The following is an 18,163-nucleotide window of genomic DNA, read 5'->3' as shown; positions in this document are numbered from 1 at the left end:
TGTAATCCCAGCTGCTCGGGAGGCTGAGGCAGATAATTGCTTAAACTCGAGAGGTGGAGGTTGCAGTGAGCCAAGATCACACCACTGCACTCCAGCCTAGGTGACAGAGCGAGACTCCATCTCAAAAAACAAAAATTAGCCAGGCTTGGTGGTGCACGCCTGGAGTCCCAGCTATTCAGGAGGCTGAGGTGGGAGAATCGTTTGAACCCATGAGGTGGAGGTTGCAGTGAGCTGAGATCCTGCCACTGCACTCCAGCCTGGGCGACAAAGTGAGATCCTGTCTAAAAAAAAAAGAAAAGGAAAAAAAAAACCCATAGTATGGTGCTAATTTTATTAAATTGTTGTTTTATGTGTGTAATGTATTTTTTCAGTAACTTAGTTGTCCTATATTGCCCAAGTAATGCTTCTCAATGGGTAAATATACAATAGCATTTATATACTTTTCTGTTGCATTTCGAGGTTTCTACATGTTGAATATATGCATGTTTGTGTGTCTGTACACAAAATAATACCTTACTCGAAACAAGTAATAATACCTTTTTTATGTAAATAAAATTACCAGAAAACTGAAGTTACCCATTGAATCACCAAAACTCTTAAAAAACTATTTTGGGAGGAAATCAGAAAAAAGGCAAAGCAGATATACACGTGCAAAATCCCTTAGTCCTAATTCTAGAGTCTAAAAGGCTCTGAAAAGTTTTTTTCTTAACTCATTTGGTAGCAAAACATGACCTGAACTGATGCAAAGGTATTTGCAGTCATTATCCCATCATATGTGAATATGAATCTGCCTATCTTTTGCTGCAGAAATATCAGTTAGTTTGATTTACAGAGTGCTGCCCCAGACAATTGTGGGGATTTGATGGAATAGATGGTATGTTTACTGTATTCCATGGGTAGGACATAAAAGTGGCAGTCAGAAGGCAGAATAATACGGAGTTATTCCAGGGAGCTGTAGTTGCAAAGAGCCTAGCTGGACATCTGGCAGGGAGTGAGAAGCAGTGCCTGCCAAGGAAAGCCCTCAGGTGAGGCTCCAAGAGGTTAGAAATTTAGCTAAATTTTAGGTTAGGTAGCTAAATTTTATGAGGTATGTTGTGAATTAAAAGTAGGAACCAGCCGGGTGTGGTGGCTCACGCCTATAATCCCAGCAGTTTGGGAGGCCAAGGCAGGCGAATCACCAGGTCAGGAATTCGAGACCAGCCTGACCAACATGGTGAAACCCTGTCTCTACTAAAGATACAAAAATTAGCTGGGCATGGTGGTGCGCGCCTTAATCCCAGCTACTCAGGAGACTGAGGCAGGAGAATCACTGGAACCCGGGAGGCAGAGGTTGCAGTGAGCTGAGATGGTACCACTGCACTCCAGCCGGGGCGACAGAGTGAGACTCCGTCACAAACAAACAAACAAATAAATAAATAAACAAATGTAGGAACCATGAGGAAGAGCCAGGACATTAGACCATAGTGTGGATTAAGGGTGGATCTGTGAATTCTAACTGGGATGTAAGAGACATGAACAATTAGAGGAGAGGGAAAAGGAAGATTCCAAAGCAGGTAGAGTCTAATGGCTAAACTTGGAAGTCCTAGGTAGCAGATTGCACAAGCAACAGATACAAGGATTGACTCATTTTGAAAATGAAGCAAGAATTTCTGGCCTCTCCTGTAAACCCTGATGTGCTGGAGGAATAATGGCATCTTGTAACTTTGCTCCTGTATTAACTAGCCCTATATTGCTCTGCTTTTAAAAATATCTATATTCAATATTATTTGTCTCTTCCATCACTGTTAGCTTCCTGCCCTCAGTGGGTTTGCTCTTTCACTTTTAATGTGTTTCTCTATCTAGAATCCAAATAACTGGATTATTAGTCATGTCTAAACTAAGAATGAATAGGCTTTGATGGATTTATGTCAGTAAAATCCATGAGTTCTGGAACAATTGCTCTATAGACTTTGTTTTTTTACTTCCTGTTACTGGAATCTCAGTTAGATACCAAGTAGTGTGATTGCTAGCTAGTGACTTTCAGAAGAGTGTGGTGGGAGATACAAGAAAAGTAAAACTTCTTAACTTAAAATCTGCCTCTGGCGTTCCTAAAGGTCCAGAATGAAATCCCCCTTCCATAGAGAGATGGGAGAATTGGTGTGTGGAATGAAGCATAATAAAAATAGTCAAGAATAGCCAAAGACTAAACTAACACTTTTAGTACTTATTGATTTGCCGTCTAGATGGAAAGGGCTCTCTGAAAGCTGATGTCTCTGGAAGACATAACACTAACAAAAAGCCTCAAAGTACTGGAGACATAAAAGTGAAGTGATGAGAAACAACAACAAAGTTAGAAGGATTGGATGCTTCACCAGCTATGGCAATAACTGTGTTAGTAATAGCAGTGATTACCGTAGAGACTCTATGAAGTAGTTGAAAGAATATGGACGTTTAGACAGACATGGACATTACCTTCTTCTTCCTCTTAAGTAGCATTTCAGCCTTGGACAAATTTCTTAGCTCATTATCTTTCTATGTAAAATTAGAATAATAATATCTTAAGTTTCAGTATTACGAGGATTAAATGAGATAGTGAACTAAAAGGTTTTAGTACGTAGATCCTCAAAAAATAATCATTTTTCTGTCACTGACATCTTAGAGTTGGTTCCTACTGCTCAGTCTTATCCCCTACCACCCCCCAGAACACTTCCTTTTATGCTTCCGGAGTGTTCTCTTTCGTAATCTGGAAGGAGAATTGCTACAAACAGTTATAGTCCAATTGGGGCTCCCACTGGCAATCTCACCATCATGGAATCCAGCTTCTACCATTTTTCTCATTCCTTACAGTGTTGTAAGTATTTTGGAAAAACAAAAAAAATACTTTTTTTTTTTTTTTTCCCAAACCTGCAGTATTTTGGAAAAACAAAAAAAAACAAAGCAGAGTAAATTCAGTCCCCAACCTGTAACCATTTTTCACCCCACTTCTTATAAATTTCTTGTCCCGGTGTTAAATTCTTTGTCTTGGTAACTCCCGTTTCTCTCCTACTCCACCCTGACTTCTCTATCCTAATAGGATGTGCTCCCCATCAGTTCTTAGAGCAGTGTGTATTTGCTGTTCATATTGCTTTGTATTATGCAGTGGTGAGCCGCAACATTCTTCCCGTTCCTACCAAGTTTGCAGGAAATATTCTTGGCATCTTGGTATACTGAATGTGTTTTCATTATATATTACAATTAGAAGTATTAGTGTTGTGCCTGGGGTTCGTCATAAGTTAGGTTTTTGTGGTACGAGTTAGAAAACATGGATTCATTTGACTGTGGGAATTCGTATTCAGAATTCCGTAAATCAAATTTTAAAATATGTAGTACAACAAGTCATTTTTAGTTTGTAAAGGATGTATATGTGAAAGTTACTTAACATTATAGAATAACACAAATTTTTTTTGAGATGGGGTTTGGCTCTTGTTGCCCAGGCTGGAGTGCAATGGCCTCATCTTGGCTCACCACAACTTTCACCTCCCAGGTTCAAGCGATTCTCCTGCCTCATGCCTCCCGAGTAGCTGGGATTACAGGCACCTGCCACCACGCCCGGCTAATTTTATATTTTTAGTAGAGACAGAGTTTCTCCATGGAACTCCTGACCTCAGGTGATCCGCCCGCTTCAGCCTCCCGAAGTGCTGCAATTACAGGCATGAGCCACTGCGCCTGGCCACAGACTAACAGATTTTTATGTGAATTGATAAATCTTTTTTTTTTTTTTCATTTTCTTTTTTTTTTTTTCCTTTTTTTTTTTTAATTAAGTATTTATTGATGATTCTTGGGTGTTTCTCGGAGAGGGGGATATGGCAGGGTCATAGGATGATAGTGGAGAGAAGGTCAGGAGATAAACACATGAACAAAGGTCTCTGGTTTTCCTAGGCAGAGGTCCCTGCGGCCTTCTGCAGTGTTTGTGTCCCTGGGTACTTGAGATTAGGGAGTGGTGATGACTCTTAAAGAGCATGCTGCCTTCAAGCATCTGTTTAACAAAGCACATCTTACACCACCCTTAATCCATTTAACCCTGAGTTGACACAGCACATGTTTCAGAGAGCACGGGGCTGGGGGAAAGGCCATAGATCAACAGCATCCCAAGGCAGAAGAATTTCTCCTAGTCAGAACAAAATAGAGTCTCCTATGCCCACCTCTTTCTACACAGACACAGCAACAATCTGATCTCTCCTTCCTTTCCCCACACTTCCCCCCCTTCTTTTCAACAAAACCGCCATCGTCCTCATGGCCCGCTCCCGATGGTCGCTGTCTCTTCGGAGCTGTTGGGTACACCTCCCAGACAGGGCGGCTGGGCAGAGGCGCTCATCACCTCCCAGACAGAGCGGCCGGGCAGAGGCGCTCCTCACCTCCCAGAAGATGGGCGGACGGGCAGAGGCGCTCCTCACTTCCTCCCAGACAGGGTGGCGGCCTGGCAGAGGCGCTCCTCACCTCCCAGACGGGGCGGCCGGGCAGAGGCGCTCCTCACCTCCCAGAAGATGGGCGGCCGGGCAGAGGCGCTCCTCACTTCCCAGACGGGACGGCCGGGCAGAGGCGCTCCTCACTTCCCAGACGGGACGGCCGGGCAGAGGCGCTCCTCACTTCCCAGACGGGGTGGCCGGGCAGAGGCGCTCCTCACTTCCTCCCAGACAGGGTGGCAGCCAGGCAGAGGTGCTCCTCACTTCCCAGACGGGGCGGCCGGGCAGAGGCGCTCCTCACTTCCCAGACAGGACGGCCGGGCAGAGGCGCTCCTCACTTCCCAGACGGGGTGGCCGGGCAGAGGCGCTCCTCACTTCCTCCCAGACAGGGTGGCAGCCAGGCAGAGGCACTCCTCACCTCCCAGACGGGGCGGCCGTGCAGAGGCGCTCACTTCCCAGAAGGGGCGGCCGGGCAGAGGCGCTCCTCACTTCCTCCCAGACGGGGCGGCCGGGCAGAGGCGCTCCTCACTTCCTCCCAGACGGGGTGGCAGCCAGGCAGAGGCGCTCCTCACCTCCCAGACGGGGAGGCCGGGCAGAGGTGCTCCTCGCCTCCCAGACGGGGCGGCCGGGCAGAGGCACTCCTCACCTCCCAGACGGGGCTGCCGGGCAGAGGCGCTCCTCACTTCCTCCCAGACGGGGTGGCGGCCTGGCAGAGGCGCTCCTCACCTCCCAGACGGGGCGGCCGGGCAGAGGTGCTCCTCACTTCCCAGACGGGGCGGCCGGGCAGAGGCGCTCCTCACTTCCTCCCAGACGGGGTGGTAGCCAGGCAGAGGCGCTCCTCACTTCCCAGATGGGGCGGCCGGGCAGAGACGCTCCTCACCTCCCAGACGGGGCGGCCGGGCAGAGGCGCTCCTCACTTCCTCCCAGACGGGGTGGCAGCCAGGCAGAGGCGCTCCTCACCTCCCAGACGGGGCGGCCGGGCAGAGGCGCTCCTCACTTCCCAGACGGGGCGGCCGGGCAGAGGCGCTCCTCACTTCAAAGACGGGGAGGCCGGGCAGAGGTGCTCCTCACTTCCCAGACGATGGGCGGCCGGGCAGAGGCGCTCCTCACCTCCCAGACGGGGCGGCCGGGCAGAGGCTCTCCTCACTTCCCAGATGGGGCGGCCGGACAGAGGCGCTCCTCACTTCCCAGATGATGGGCGGCCGGGCAGAGGCGCTCCTCACTTCCCAGACGATAGGCCGCCAGGCAGAGGCGCTCCTCACTTCCTTCCAGACGAGGTGGTGGCCAGGCAGAGGCGCTCCTCACCTCCCAGACGGGGCGGCCGGACAGAGGTGCTCCTCATCTCCCAGACGGGGCGGCCGGGCAGAGGCGCTCCTCACTTCCCAGACGTTGGGCGGCCAGGCAGAGGCGCTCCTCTTCCCCCCGACGGGGCGGCCGGGCAGAGGTGCTCCTCATCTCCCAGACGGGGCAGCCGGGCAGAAGCGCTCCTCACTTTCCAGACGGGGCGGCCAGGTAGAGGCGCTCCTCACTTCCCAGACGGGGCGGCCGGGCAGAGGCGCTACTCACTTCCTCCCAGACGGGGTGGCGGCCGGGTAGAGGCGCTCCTCACCTCCCAGATGGGGCGGACTAACAGATTTTTATGTGAATTGATAAATCTTAAATATACAAAGTTAAAACTTTATATATTTGTCTTCTTTTTTTTTTTTTTTTTTTTGAGATGGAGTCTTGCTCTGTCACCAGGCTCCCGAGTAGCTGGGACTAGAGGCACGTGCCACCATGCCCAGCTAATTTTTGTATTTTTAGTAGAGACGGGGTTTCACCATGTTGGCCAGGATGATCTCAATCTTGACCTCGTGATCCACCCGCCTCAACCTACCAAAGTGCTGGGATTACAGGCATGAGCCACCGCACCTGGCCGTCGTCTTTTTTCTTTATTTACATCTTTATGAGAAGATTCTGTTTATATAGATAATTTGATCCAAAATATTAGTCAGAAATGTCCTCTTTTAAGTAGAAGTATGACATCGATAGTCATTGATAGTGGAAATTATATATCCTTCTACTAGCAATAAATCATTTCAGGCTGCACGCAGTGACTCAACGCCTGTAATCCCAGCACTTTGGGAGGCCAAGATGGGCAGATCACTTGAGGCCAGGAGTTCGAGACCAGCCTGGCCAACATGGTGAAACCCTGTCTCTACTAAAAATACAAAAATTAGCCAGGCATGGTGGCATATGCCTATAATCCCAGCTATTTGGGAGGCTGAGATACAAGAATAGCTTGAACCTGGGAGGCAGAGCTTGCAGTGAGCCAAGATCACACCACTGCACTCTAGCCTGGGCAAGAGAGTGAGACTGTGTTAAAAAAAAGAAAGAAAAATCATTTTATAATATGAAAAAAAAAGAAAATTTTAAATTTTTTGACCTATGCTAGTCTTTAATTATTAGTATTTCAAAGATTGTATTCTATAGAACACCAATTCTATGAGATTCCTGGCTGGAAAACAAAGAAAAAGGGAGTAGAGGAGAGGCCTATGGTTAAAACATGTTTAGAAACATCAAATGCTTTATCTGCACATCCTCTTGGCAGTACATAGTGCACATTACCATGTTACTTGTATGGAGAAACTGGTGAAGAAAACTGACAACGTGGCATTTCCCAAAACCATTTCAACTTGGATTTCCCCCTCTTCCCACAGAATACATGTTTTCATTCTTCTGGCAGTATTCCACAAAGTACTCTTGGTAAACACTGCTTTATCTGAAGGTTTCTCTTAACATGTAAAACTTCTGCACTCGTAGTTTTCTTTACTTTTTTTTCCTCCCATTAAGCCTTTTGCACTCCTGTACATTTGTAGTTTTCATGGTTTTATATGACAGCCTAGTATTCTTTGAATATGTCAAATTTTAACCATTTCTCTTGTGTTGGACTTGTAAGTTCCTTTGAATTTTCACTGGAATTACAGTTAATTACAGTGCTGTAATTAATACTTTTATACTTATATTTTCCTTTTTCTTATGAATTTTCAAAAACTGGATGTTTTTGTCAAATGGTTTTGATATTTTTGTAACCTCTGATAAATAATATTTTTTTCTAAAAGAGTTGAACCATTTGTACTGCCACTATTTATATTAAACTATCAGCTTTTCTAAAATTTCAGCATTGGCTATAAAAGTTTTTGCATTTTTCTTATTTATATTTAATATGCATAGTTTTGAACCACTCAGCTAAATCAAATTATTTCCTATTGAGCTTAAATCATTACTATATTGTTAACATTTCAAATTTTTAACTAATGATATCCAATTTATTTGTAGGGTTGTTATAGAGAATTAGAAAGACTAATATTAAGTTCATATAAAATAATACCCTAAGTTTGAATTTCATTTTCAGAGATTTTTCTGCTGTTTTCTGAGGCAAGTGATTTTTTTAGCCTAATTTTAAAATACTTTATTGTAGAAAGAAGGAAGCAAGATATTTCAGATTCAAAGATGGAATTGATACAGACAAGATTTTTAAATTATCAAGTTATAACTGTGTTAAAGAATTCTAACATTATAAATGACTTGCTTCTTATCCATTTTACCCTAAAACTAGTAAAGTATACCAGTTAAGTGTCAGCAAACCAGCTTTAGGATTCTGCCTAGAGACATATAAAGTACTGTAACAAAAGGACTTAATTTTCTTTATACCAGGGGCAGCCTTCTTTAAGCAACATCTCAAGTGTGGCCTGATGCTCTGTGTAACTGGTGAGTTCCTGTTTTTGTAGCGTATAATTTTGCAAAGCCTAGATCACAAACGAAAATCTGAGGTCAGGGTAGAATAATCTAGTTTCCTTCTAGATGAAAGCTAATTACTGTATTTTTGGGAAAGGTTTGGATTTTAGGATTTATCTGTGTTTCTTGAATTGCGGGAGTTCTTGAGAGTTGGGGTTTTTTTTTGTTTACTTCATGCTTTTTGTTCAAAACTGAGGAACTAAGACTATAGGGTGAGTTGAAGCTGTTACAGTGTCTTTTAGAGAAGTAAAAGTCAAAGAAATGTAATTGAAATTTAAGTCTGAGACATATCCCAACACTTCAGGTACTTGATACATTCTGGAATTAGTTTCATTTACTGTTTAGTAACTTTTTTGTTTTGTGAATTATTTTCATGCTCCAGAAGGAAGACAGACAAACCAGTCCAATAAACCTATCTTATCTTGTGTCCAATGTCCTCTTTGATTATTTGTGATTTTTCCCTTTTCCGCCCTTGAAATGATATAATCATTTTAAGGAACTAAAATGACCAAGAAGATTAGGAATACTTTTTTCTCCCAATAGATTTCAACGTATGTTTCCGTCCATACCAAAATAGACCTGTAAACTCTAGAGAGAGAAAATTATATTAGCACTTTCTATCAGGACTGGAATAATCAGCAGCCTGTATGTTTGTTGACATTGTTGAAGGTGCTTACACTATCATGCCTAAATAAAATTGAAGTTAACTCATTTCCAAATGAATTAAAACCAACCCTTGTTGATAATGTGGTTGGTGTTGTTTGTTTTGAGACAGGGTCTTGCCGAGGCTGGAGTGCAGTGGCGCGATCTTGGCCCACTGCAGCCTCCATCTCCCTATCTCAAGGGATCCTCCCACCTCAGCCTCACGAACAACTGGGACTACAGGTGTGCACCACCACACCCAACTAACTTTTGTATGTTTTGTGGAGACAGGGTTTTGCCATGTTGCCCAGGTTGGTCTTGAACTCCTCGGCTCAAGTGATCTGCCAGCCTTGGCTTCCCAAAGTGCTGGGATTACAGGCATGAGCCACCGTGCCTGGCCTGATAATACGGTTGTTAACTGCTCTTAGAGATGGTTTTGGAGTAAGTTACTTTAGAAAAGAATACTCTGAGGCCGGGCATGGTGGCTCATGCCTGTAATCCCAGCACTTTGGGATGCCAAGGCGGTTGGATCACCTGAGGTGAGGAGTTCAAGACCAGCCTGACCAATATGGTGAAACCCTGTCTCTACTAAAAATACAGAAGTTAGCCAGGCCTGGTGGCATGTGCCTGTAGTCCCAGCTGCTCTGGAGGCTGAGACAGGAAAATCACTTGAACCCGGGAGGCGGAGGTTGCAGTGAGCCAAGATTGTGCCATTACACTCCAGCCTGGGCAACAGGGTGAGACTCCATCTTTATAAAAAAGGAAAGAAAAGAAAACTCTGGCCCTAGAATATTGGTGCCCTGCTGGTTCCTTTTTCTATTAGTAGTCAATAATATACATATGTGTTACTCTAGGGTAATGAAGTCACTAGGCTTAATACAGAGCCATTCGAAAGGAAAGAATACTATGCAAAGTACAGACGTTAGTACAAATATACACTATGCCTGATATTTGAAGACTGGTACTTAAGTTGAATCACATAAATTGTCAAGCCAGCCTTTTTTTTCACCTATAAAAATGGCAGTTTCATATAGTTCACCTTACTCATAGCTTAGTGGTTCTTCAATTTTTCCATTAAAATAGTATTCTTATCAGCAAAAGGGAGTGATTTTTGTTAAAGGACATCTAGAAAGGCATTATCATTCTCAGGATTTCTTTGAAGTCTCATGTTTTATCTTGAAGTGTTTTATTAATTTTGCCTTCTATTATGCATAAATCTGTATTTTAATATAAAATAATGTTAAAAATTAATGCTTAGGGAAAACTTTAAGTAAAATTTGACCCTCTAGTCTAAATTTGACCTCTAGCATAGTAATATACTTCATAAGCTGTTGGCACACTGCTGGAGTTATCCCAATTTGAAAAGCATAATTTGGATGTTACCTTGGTACCTTAGGTCTAGTTCGCAGTGCCTGCTTTTCTCAACATAAAAGACCTCTGGTATGAAAATGATGACTGAGTAACTAGGATTATCTATCATGTACAAAGTACAGACAGTTTTGAGAGAAGCAAATAGTGCCCAGAGAAATACCTAGTCTAAAAGCATTTAAATACCTTTATAACTTAGTTCAGTTATTGGCTTTAGGGTAAGCACATACAATGTTTGGCTGTAAAGTAATGGCATTAACATTCTTGTGTAGCTTTTAAAAATATATTAATAGGGCCGGGCACGGTGGCTCACCCCTGTAATTCCAGCACTTTGGGAGGCCAAGGCGGGTGGATTACCTGAGTTCAGGAGTTCGAGACCAGCCTGACCAACATGGTGAAACCCTGTCTCTACTAAAAATACAAAATTAGCCAGGTATGGTGGTGGATGCCTGTAATCCCAGCTACTCGGGAGGCTGAGGCAGGAGAATTGTTTGAACCCGGGAGGTGGAGGTTGCAGTGAGCCGAGATCGCACCATTGCACTCCAGCCTGGACAACAAGAGTGAAACTCCATCTCCAAAATACATATATGTATATATAAAATAAGTGATGATAACAGGTACATGTTAATGTTTCTCCTTGGAACAGTTTGCTTAGGTCTAGAAGTTGCTAGGTGCTGGCAGCATTGTGACTAATACTTCATACTATATTGCATTCATGGAGAGTCATACTATACATTAACCTAATTAAATAGCCTGAGAAATCTTATAGGTAAAAATCCCTAACTTTGTCTTAATGCAAGATTCCCAAGTTTATTACACCAAGGAACCTGATGTTCTGTCTTTGGGAAACAGTGTAATCTAGTTACATATATCCACAAATTATGTACAAAATGTAAGCTTTTTAAAAAATGACTTGCTTTGGGTTTTTTTGTTTTTTGATCATGGCTCGCTCTTGCCTCAACCTCCTGGGTTCAAGTGATCTTCTTACCTCAGCCTCCTGAGTAGCTGGGACTGCAGGTGTGCACCACCATGCCCAGCTAATTTTTTTATTTTTTGTAGAGATGGGGTCTCATTATGTTGCTCAGGCTGGTCTTGAACTCATGGGCTCAAGCAACCCTCCTGCTTTGTCCTCTCGAAATGCTGGGATTATAGGCGTGAGCCACTGTGCCCGGCCCCACTTCTCACTTTTTTTTTTTTTTTTTGAGACAAGAGTTTCACTCTTGTCACCCAGGCTAGAGTGCAATGGAATGCAATGGCGTGATCTTGGCTCACTACAACCTCTACCTCCCGGGTTCCTGGGTTCAAGCAGTTCTTACGCCTCAGCCTCCCAAGTAACTGGGAACACAGGAATATGCTACAATGCCCGGCTAATTTTTTGTATTTTTGGTAGAGACAGGGTTTCACCATGTTGGCCAGGCTGGTCTCGAAATCCTAATCTCAGGTGATCCACCTGCCTCGGCCTCCCAAAGTGAGCCACTGGGCCTGGCCTAACTTCTGGGATTATGAGCGTGAGCCACTGGGCCTGGCCTAACTTCTGGGATTATGAGCGTGAGCCACTGGGCCTGGCCTAACTTCTCACATTTTTGAGGAGCTTGATTGGATGAAAGGGTGGCAGCATAGTATGTTGTGGTTAAAACAAATATATCTGAAGTCAGATTGCTTAAGTGCACACCCAGGTTCTGTGTGACCTTGGGAAAGTCAGTTAGCTTCTCTGTGCTTCAATGTCCTCATCTGTAAAATAGGGCTAATAAAAATAGCTGCTTCATGGACAGTTTGGCAGATTATTCAAGAAAATAATGTAAAGCACTTAGAGTACTGCTTAGACTATAATAAGTAATCAGTAAATATTAGCTGCTTCTGTTAAATATAGCTGGCATTACATTTGGAGCAGCAGGTTTATGAAATCCTTTTTTCAAGTGACAACTAACTACTTTGAAAAATATATTTAAATATATTGACATATGTGTTTACTTGTAGTAAATCACCTTATGATCTCAACAGAAACATAAGGGAAACTAAGAGAAAAATTAGAAAAATAAGCATTTCTCAGGTATATGTAGGGTTGTGGTTATTTTAAAACGTATAGCAGATAACATTGACTGAATTTGTATTCATCTTCCTGATGAGGTAAGACTTCAGATAAGAGCAGCAGCCATCTGTTTGCAAAATGCCCTTAGCTTATCACATTGGTAGTGCATATGTGGAGCATTTTAGACTTGTGAGTTTTAGATGCGAGATTACCAACATGAATTGTCTACTTCCTTTAGGAGTAATTTACATAAGGAATGTATTGAGGGCATTAGAGATGACTTTATGACCTGCTTATGATCTCAAGCTTTTTACTGAATTATTTATTATCACATTGTATTAGCTATTTTGCTTCTTGATCATTTTACACCACAATATTGCTGCTGCCTAAGGAAAAAAAAAAGTCTCTTCAGCAGATCCTAATGATTTCTAGAAAGGGTAATTTAATTCTGAAGATAGGATTTTGACTTGTCCTGGTATTAATAAGAAATTTTCTCTATGATATTGTGGTTATTTCCACCTCCCAAACAATCATAGATACTAAGTGCAAACTTGCTTTTCACCTTTTCTGTATTTAGTAGGGTTCTTCCAGAAATTGTTTCTGTAGCATTTATTAACTGTATCCTTAATTGTGAATATTTTGGCTAGTTCACTTTGATAATTGAACAAAGGAAAGGAGGGTTTTTTAAAACAAGCTAGAATTTTTGTTGCTTCAGTAAAAATGAATGTTTAGTAGCATTGTTTATATTCCTTTTTTGTTGTTGTTCGAGACAGAGTCTCACTCTGTCTCCCAGTCTGGAGTGCAGTGGCATGATCCTGGCTCGCTGCAACCTCTGCCTTCAGGGCTCAAGCAATACTCCTGCCTCAACCTCCCAAGCAGCTGGGACCACAGGTGCACACCACCATGCTTGGCTAATTTTTGTATTTTTCGTAGAGATGGGGTTTCGCCTTGTTGCCCAGGCTGGTCGCAAATGCCTGAACTCAGGTGATCTGCCTGCATTGGCCTCCCAAAGTGCTGGGATTACAGGTGTGAGCCACCACACCTGGTCACATTTTTTATATTCTTTGTTCTATAAAAGTGACATTTTTGAAAATGACCTAAGATTTTCTTTCTCTTTCTTTTGTCTTTTTTTTTTTTTTTTTTTTTTTTTGGTGGAGACAGTGTCCCACTATTACCTAGGCTGCTCTCAAATTCCTGGCCTCAGCAGTTCTTCTGCCTGGGCCTCTTAAAGTACTGGGATTACAGGCATAAGCCATCGCACATGGCACTGGACCCAGATTTTTTCTTTTTTTAAATTTTGAGACAGGGTCTCACTCTTCACCAGGCTGGAATGCAGTGGTATGGTCATGGCTTACTGAAGCCTCCACCTCTCTGGCTTAAGTGATCCTCCTACCTCAGTCTCACAAGTAGCTGGAACTACAGGCACACACCACCATGCCTGGCTAATTTTTTAATTTTTTGTAGAGACAAAGTCTCTCTATGTTACCCAGGCTGGTCTCAAACTCCTGGACCCAAGACTCAAGCGATCCTTCTGCCTCAGCTGCCCGAAGTGCTGGGATTACAGGTGTGAGCCACTGTGCCTGGCCCTGGACTCAGATTTTTATGCGCAGTCTTCTTATGTTTAAATGTTAGCCCCAATGCATTGCAGGCAGTCTTGACCAACAGGGAACCAGTTTGTGACTACTGTCTTTTAAAGAGGCTTTTTTCAGTTATATTATAATTATGATGAGCTGATACTCTAAGTAATTTCAAACAGGTAAACCGTTGGAGAAAAACATGAAAAAATGAAAAGCCTTTCCCAAGTCTGTCATCTAATTTTCTAATACCTCTTTAGTTACTGGCTTCTCTGTAAAAATATGAGGTTTGTTTAGGGAAATGTAAGATATGTATTTTAAATATTTTAGTTAAATTAGCCATAGCATTTTATCTACATTCCTATGAAATTCCAAATAACATGTTTCTATTTAGGTACATTAGTGAATAGGAATACCCATCTTTTGTATATGATGTGGTACCTTCTATGTTCTTTAATGTTCCTGATGATAGCTGCTACTCCTGTAAGTAGTAGTATTTTTTAATAGCCAACTTGTGTTTTATTTCTTAAATAATTTTTTCTACTTTTTGTTGTGCTTTTTAAAATGCAGAAAAATGAAGAGTAGTGAAATGATCACTCACATACCCACTACCTATATTCGGCTGTTAACATTTTGCCATATTTTATGGTTGAGTGCATGATTTAACCATTTAAAAAGTAAGTTGGAGTAAAGCGTGCATGTCCTAAAAGTAAAAAATTCTGTCTAGTAATCACAATGCCATCTTATAAATTTGTATGTTAATGTGAATATGTGTGTATATACATACACTTACATGCTGCATGTGCTCTGTAACAGCACTAAGGTGTACCCAGGAGATGCTGTTGAATAAGACAATAATTTTACAAACCCTGTGTCTTCTGTTGATTGTTTGCTACAACAAAATTAAGGCTACATTGGATCTAGGTCAGAGCAGATATGATCTTGATTGCTATAATTCCTGGACAATACCCATTTTAAAAAGTTTGCTCTCACAAGACTTTCAGAGATAAGCCTAGTTAAGATTGGACTCTCCTAAACTCCCAGCCTGAAACTACAAGCAGGGCCTTTATTAGGCTGGGGGAACTGATGCTAATGGGCTTAAGTAAGTCCCTCTTGGATCTCCAGGTAAATGACAGGGCATGTACCTAGCTAGGCAAAGGCCCGGAGAGATGGCAAGCTTTACTATAGAATTCTAGTAGAAGGTCTGGATGTTTGGTGTCATTTGTTAATGTGTACCTATTACCCATTTTAGTAAGTTACTTAAACTACAAAGAAAACCCAACACAGAATAAACAGCCTAATCTTAAAATTTTCAGAATTTTAGTGGAATGTCTCTTCTGTTTAGCAAGTTTTTGCATACAAACGCCAATATTGTTACTCTATTTTTGCCTGTCTGCTTGAGTACAGAATATAAAGGTGGATTTTATGTCAGTGTTAACTAGAACATTATTGGGATTTTCCCAGATTCACCCTAGAGCAGTTATAAAAAATGTATACATTTAATTGTGTTTTCACTTTTCTGATTTCCATTATTATGATTGCCTTCCTTTTTACTCCCCTTTTAAAATACATTATTTTCCTGTATTGCAGATTTTTATTGTTAGGTATATTGACCGAAGTTTAACGAGAAGAACTGTGACCAGCTAGGAGGATTGCTGCAAGGAATGGAATTAGCTCATAGCTTACTGCTGAATGAAGAAGTATACAATCAACTAGGTGAAGTTCAGAAGGCAGAGTTTATTTTTGAGTGGTTGAGATACTTGAAGAAGCTCTTGTTAGCAACCAGCAGGGTGGGTAAAATGACAACATCTGTTTTTTTGTTTAAGTGCCCATGTTTACTTCCTTTGGTTTGCTTTTCTAGTTTTTTCCAGAATAACCTAATTTAGCTTTACAATGTTAGACTTTGTTAAAACTTAATGAAGCATAGTACATTTTTTGTTCTCTCATCAGAATTTTTATTATTAGAAGAAGTTTTCGCTATTCAGAAAAGCAGGAAGAAATTAGCTAATGTTTTTGGTATTATTTTAAAAATATGTGAAACACCAACTACAACTACTTTGTATTATACTTCATTTTTGTTATGGTCTGCATCTATGTTCCTCCGTGTACATAAAGCCCTGGTACAGTATAGCGGCTAAACAATGTAGTGGGAGTTTCACTTTAAAAAGGTATGAAAACTTGAGGTGTATGAATTCAGGAGCCTATGGATAAACAGATTCTCTCTTCAAAGCTTATGACATGAGTGTGAAAAAGGAAAACTGATCACTCATACCCTTCACCTACATTCAGCAATTAGTAACATTTTGCCATGTTTGGTTGATTAATTTACTAAGCCATTGAGGTGGCACTTTACTTTTAGCCTACATCTCCTAAAAATAAGGACATTTTTTCACGTAATCACAGTACTATATGCAGTTCCAAAGTGGTACAAAAACACTACTCATGGAGACATTTAGAATTTAACAGAAGACATTTTATTTATGAATTTAAAATAATAGCATTCCAATACACATTCTTGTTCTGAGACAACAGGGAGCTATGTGACTCTAGTTATCAAAATATTTGACAAGTTTGCTGATCTTTAAGAGAGGAAAAAAAAGCAACTTCTAGATTTGGGGGAAAAAATTAACTAAAGACAAAATTCTATACACTGACAAATATTTTATTGTGGAATTTTAGGCCTCAGTGAGCACCTGAATACCATTAGCTTTGTAATGATACTGTGTACTCTTTATTCAGATAGCAGACAAGGAAAATGGAATAACGTTATTAACATTTATATACATAAGCTTGCAAAAACAAAATTGCCTTACACTTAGGAATAGATCTGAATAAAACAGGTAGCCATTACAAGGTCAGCTCTGGTTATAGATTATAGGTTACTGCTTTATACAGCTATATATGGGGGAGGTGTAGGATTAATAACTCAGATGCTGTAGTTGAAAATACAAATTTAGACATGCTGATACATGCTTATAGACCAAGTTACATGGTAGGCTGAAGCAGGAGGATTGCTTGAGCCCAGGAATTCGAGGCTGTAGTGTAGCACTATAATTGCTCCTATGAATAGCCATTGTACTCTACCTCAGGCAACATAGTATGACCTTGTGTATTAGTCCGTTCTCACACTGCTGTAAAGAACTACCTGAGACTGGGTAATTTATGAAGAAGAAAGGTTTAATTAATGCACAGATATGCAAGCTTAACAGGCATGAGTGGGAGGCCTCAGGAAACTTCAACAGTCATGGGAGAAGGCGAAGGGAAAGTGAGGACCTTCTTCACATCGTGGCAGGAAGGGTTGGGGGGAAGTGTCACACACTTTTAAACCATCAGATCTTGTGAGAACTCACTCACTGTCACAAGAACAGCATGGGTGAAATCCACCCCCATGATCCAATCACCTCCTAGCAGGCCCCTCCCCTGAAACATGGGAATTACCATTCAGCATGAGATTTGGGTGGAGACATAGAGCCAAACCATATCATTGTCTCCATTAAAAATAATAATACGCGGTGGCTCACGCCTGTAATCCCAGCACTTTGGGAGGCTGAGGCGGGTGGATCACGAGGTCAGGAGATTGAGACCATCTGGGCTAACACCGTGAAACCCCGTCTCTACTAAAAATACAAAAAATTAGCCGGGCATGGTGGCGGGCGCCTGTAGTCCCAGCTGCTCGGGAGGCTGAGCCAGGAGAATGGCGTGAACCCGGGAGGCGGAGCTTGCAGTGACTGGAGATCAGGCCACTGCACTCCAGCCTGGGTGACAGAGCGAGACTCCGTCTCAAAAAAAAAAAAAAAAAAATAATAATAATAATAATAATACAAATTTGCTCTGCCTTTCAAACGAAAGATTTCGCATACATAGAGCCCTTATATTTGTTAATAGAGATTGCAGTATAATGTGGTTTGGAATTTTTGGAGGGCTTTTTTGTTATTAGCAGGGCAGCAAACTACCTGTTTAGTCTGGCATAATGACCACACTACCAACTTATTTGTAACTTCCAGTCAAAATAAGTTTGTATTTTTCTAGAGCCTTTTTAGTTCTTAAATATATGAAAGAAAAATTATATTAGAGGATTACATATAATTATATTGACTTTGAATTGTCTTTGTGTTATCTTTCTTTCTAGAATGATGTAAGGGAGAAACAGAAGACTCTTGTTGAACAGCTCCTGTCTTTGTTGAACAGCTCCCCAGGGCCTCCTACCCGCAAACTGCTTGCTAAGAATCTAGCCATACTTTATAGTATTGAAGACACATTCTCCGTTTACGAAGCAATCGATAAATGTAATGATCTTATTCGTAGCAAAGATGATTCTCCAAGTTATCTTCGCACTAAGCTGTAAGTGAAAC

The 18,163-nt window shown here is 41.9% G+C and overlaps 1 protein-coding gene across 22 annotated transcripts in view; it reads left to right on the top strand.

Moving 5' to 3' along the window:
• HEATR5A (HEAT repeat containing 5A) overlaps nt 1-18,163 on the top strand; it is a 141,898-nt gene that overhangs the window by 4,362 nt on the left and 119,373 nt on the right. For 8 of the 22 annotated variants that reach the window (XM_063715829.1, XM_063715819.1, XM_063715832.1 and 5 more), the window contains exons 2-3: nt 15,402-15,601; nt 17,941-18,152. In XM_063715829.1, coding sequence (XP_063571899.1) covers nt 15,476-15,601; nt 17,941-18,152 — 338 coding nt within the window. In that variant the 5' untranslated portion in view covers nt 15,402-15,475. Of the gene's footprint in view, nt 1-8,117; nt 8,172-14,381; nt 14,489-15,401; nt 15,602-17,940; nt 18,153-18,163 lie in introns of all 22 variants that reach the window. The other 14 variants (XM_063715825.1, XM_063715826.1, XM_063715822.1 and 11 more) reach the window with 3 other exon arrangements.

The sequence above is a fragment of the Pongo abelii genome, chromosome 15, assembly GCF_028885655.2.
Source record: "Pongo abelii isolate AG06213 chromosome 15, NHGRI_mPonAbe1-v2.0_pri, whole genome shotgun sequence".
Lineage (NCBI taxonomy): Eukaryota > Metazoa > Chordata > Mammalia > Primates > Hominidae > Pongo > Pongo abelii.
The sequence above is the reverse complement of the archived record's forward strand: the minus strand, read 5'-3'. Positions and strand labels throughout refer to the sequence as shown.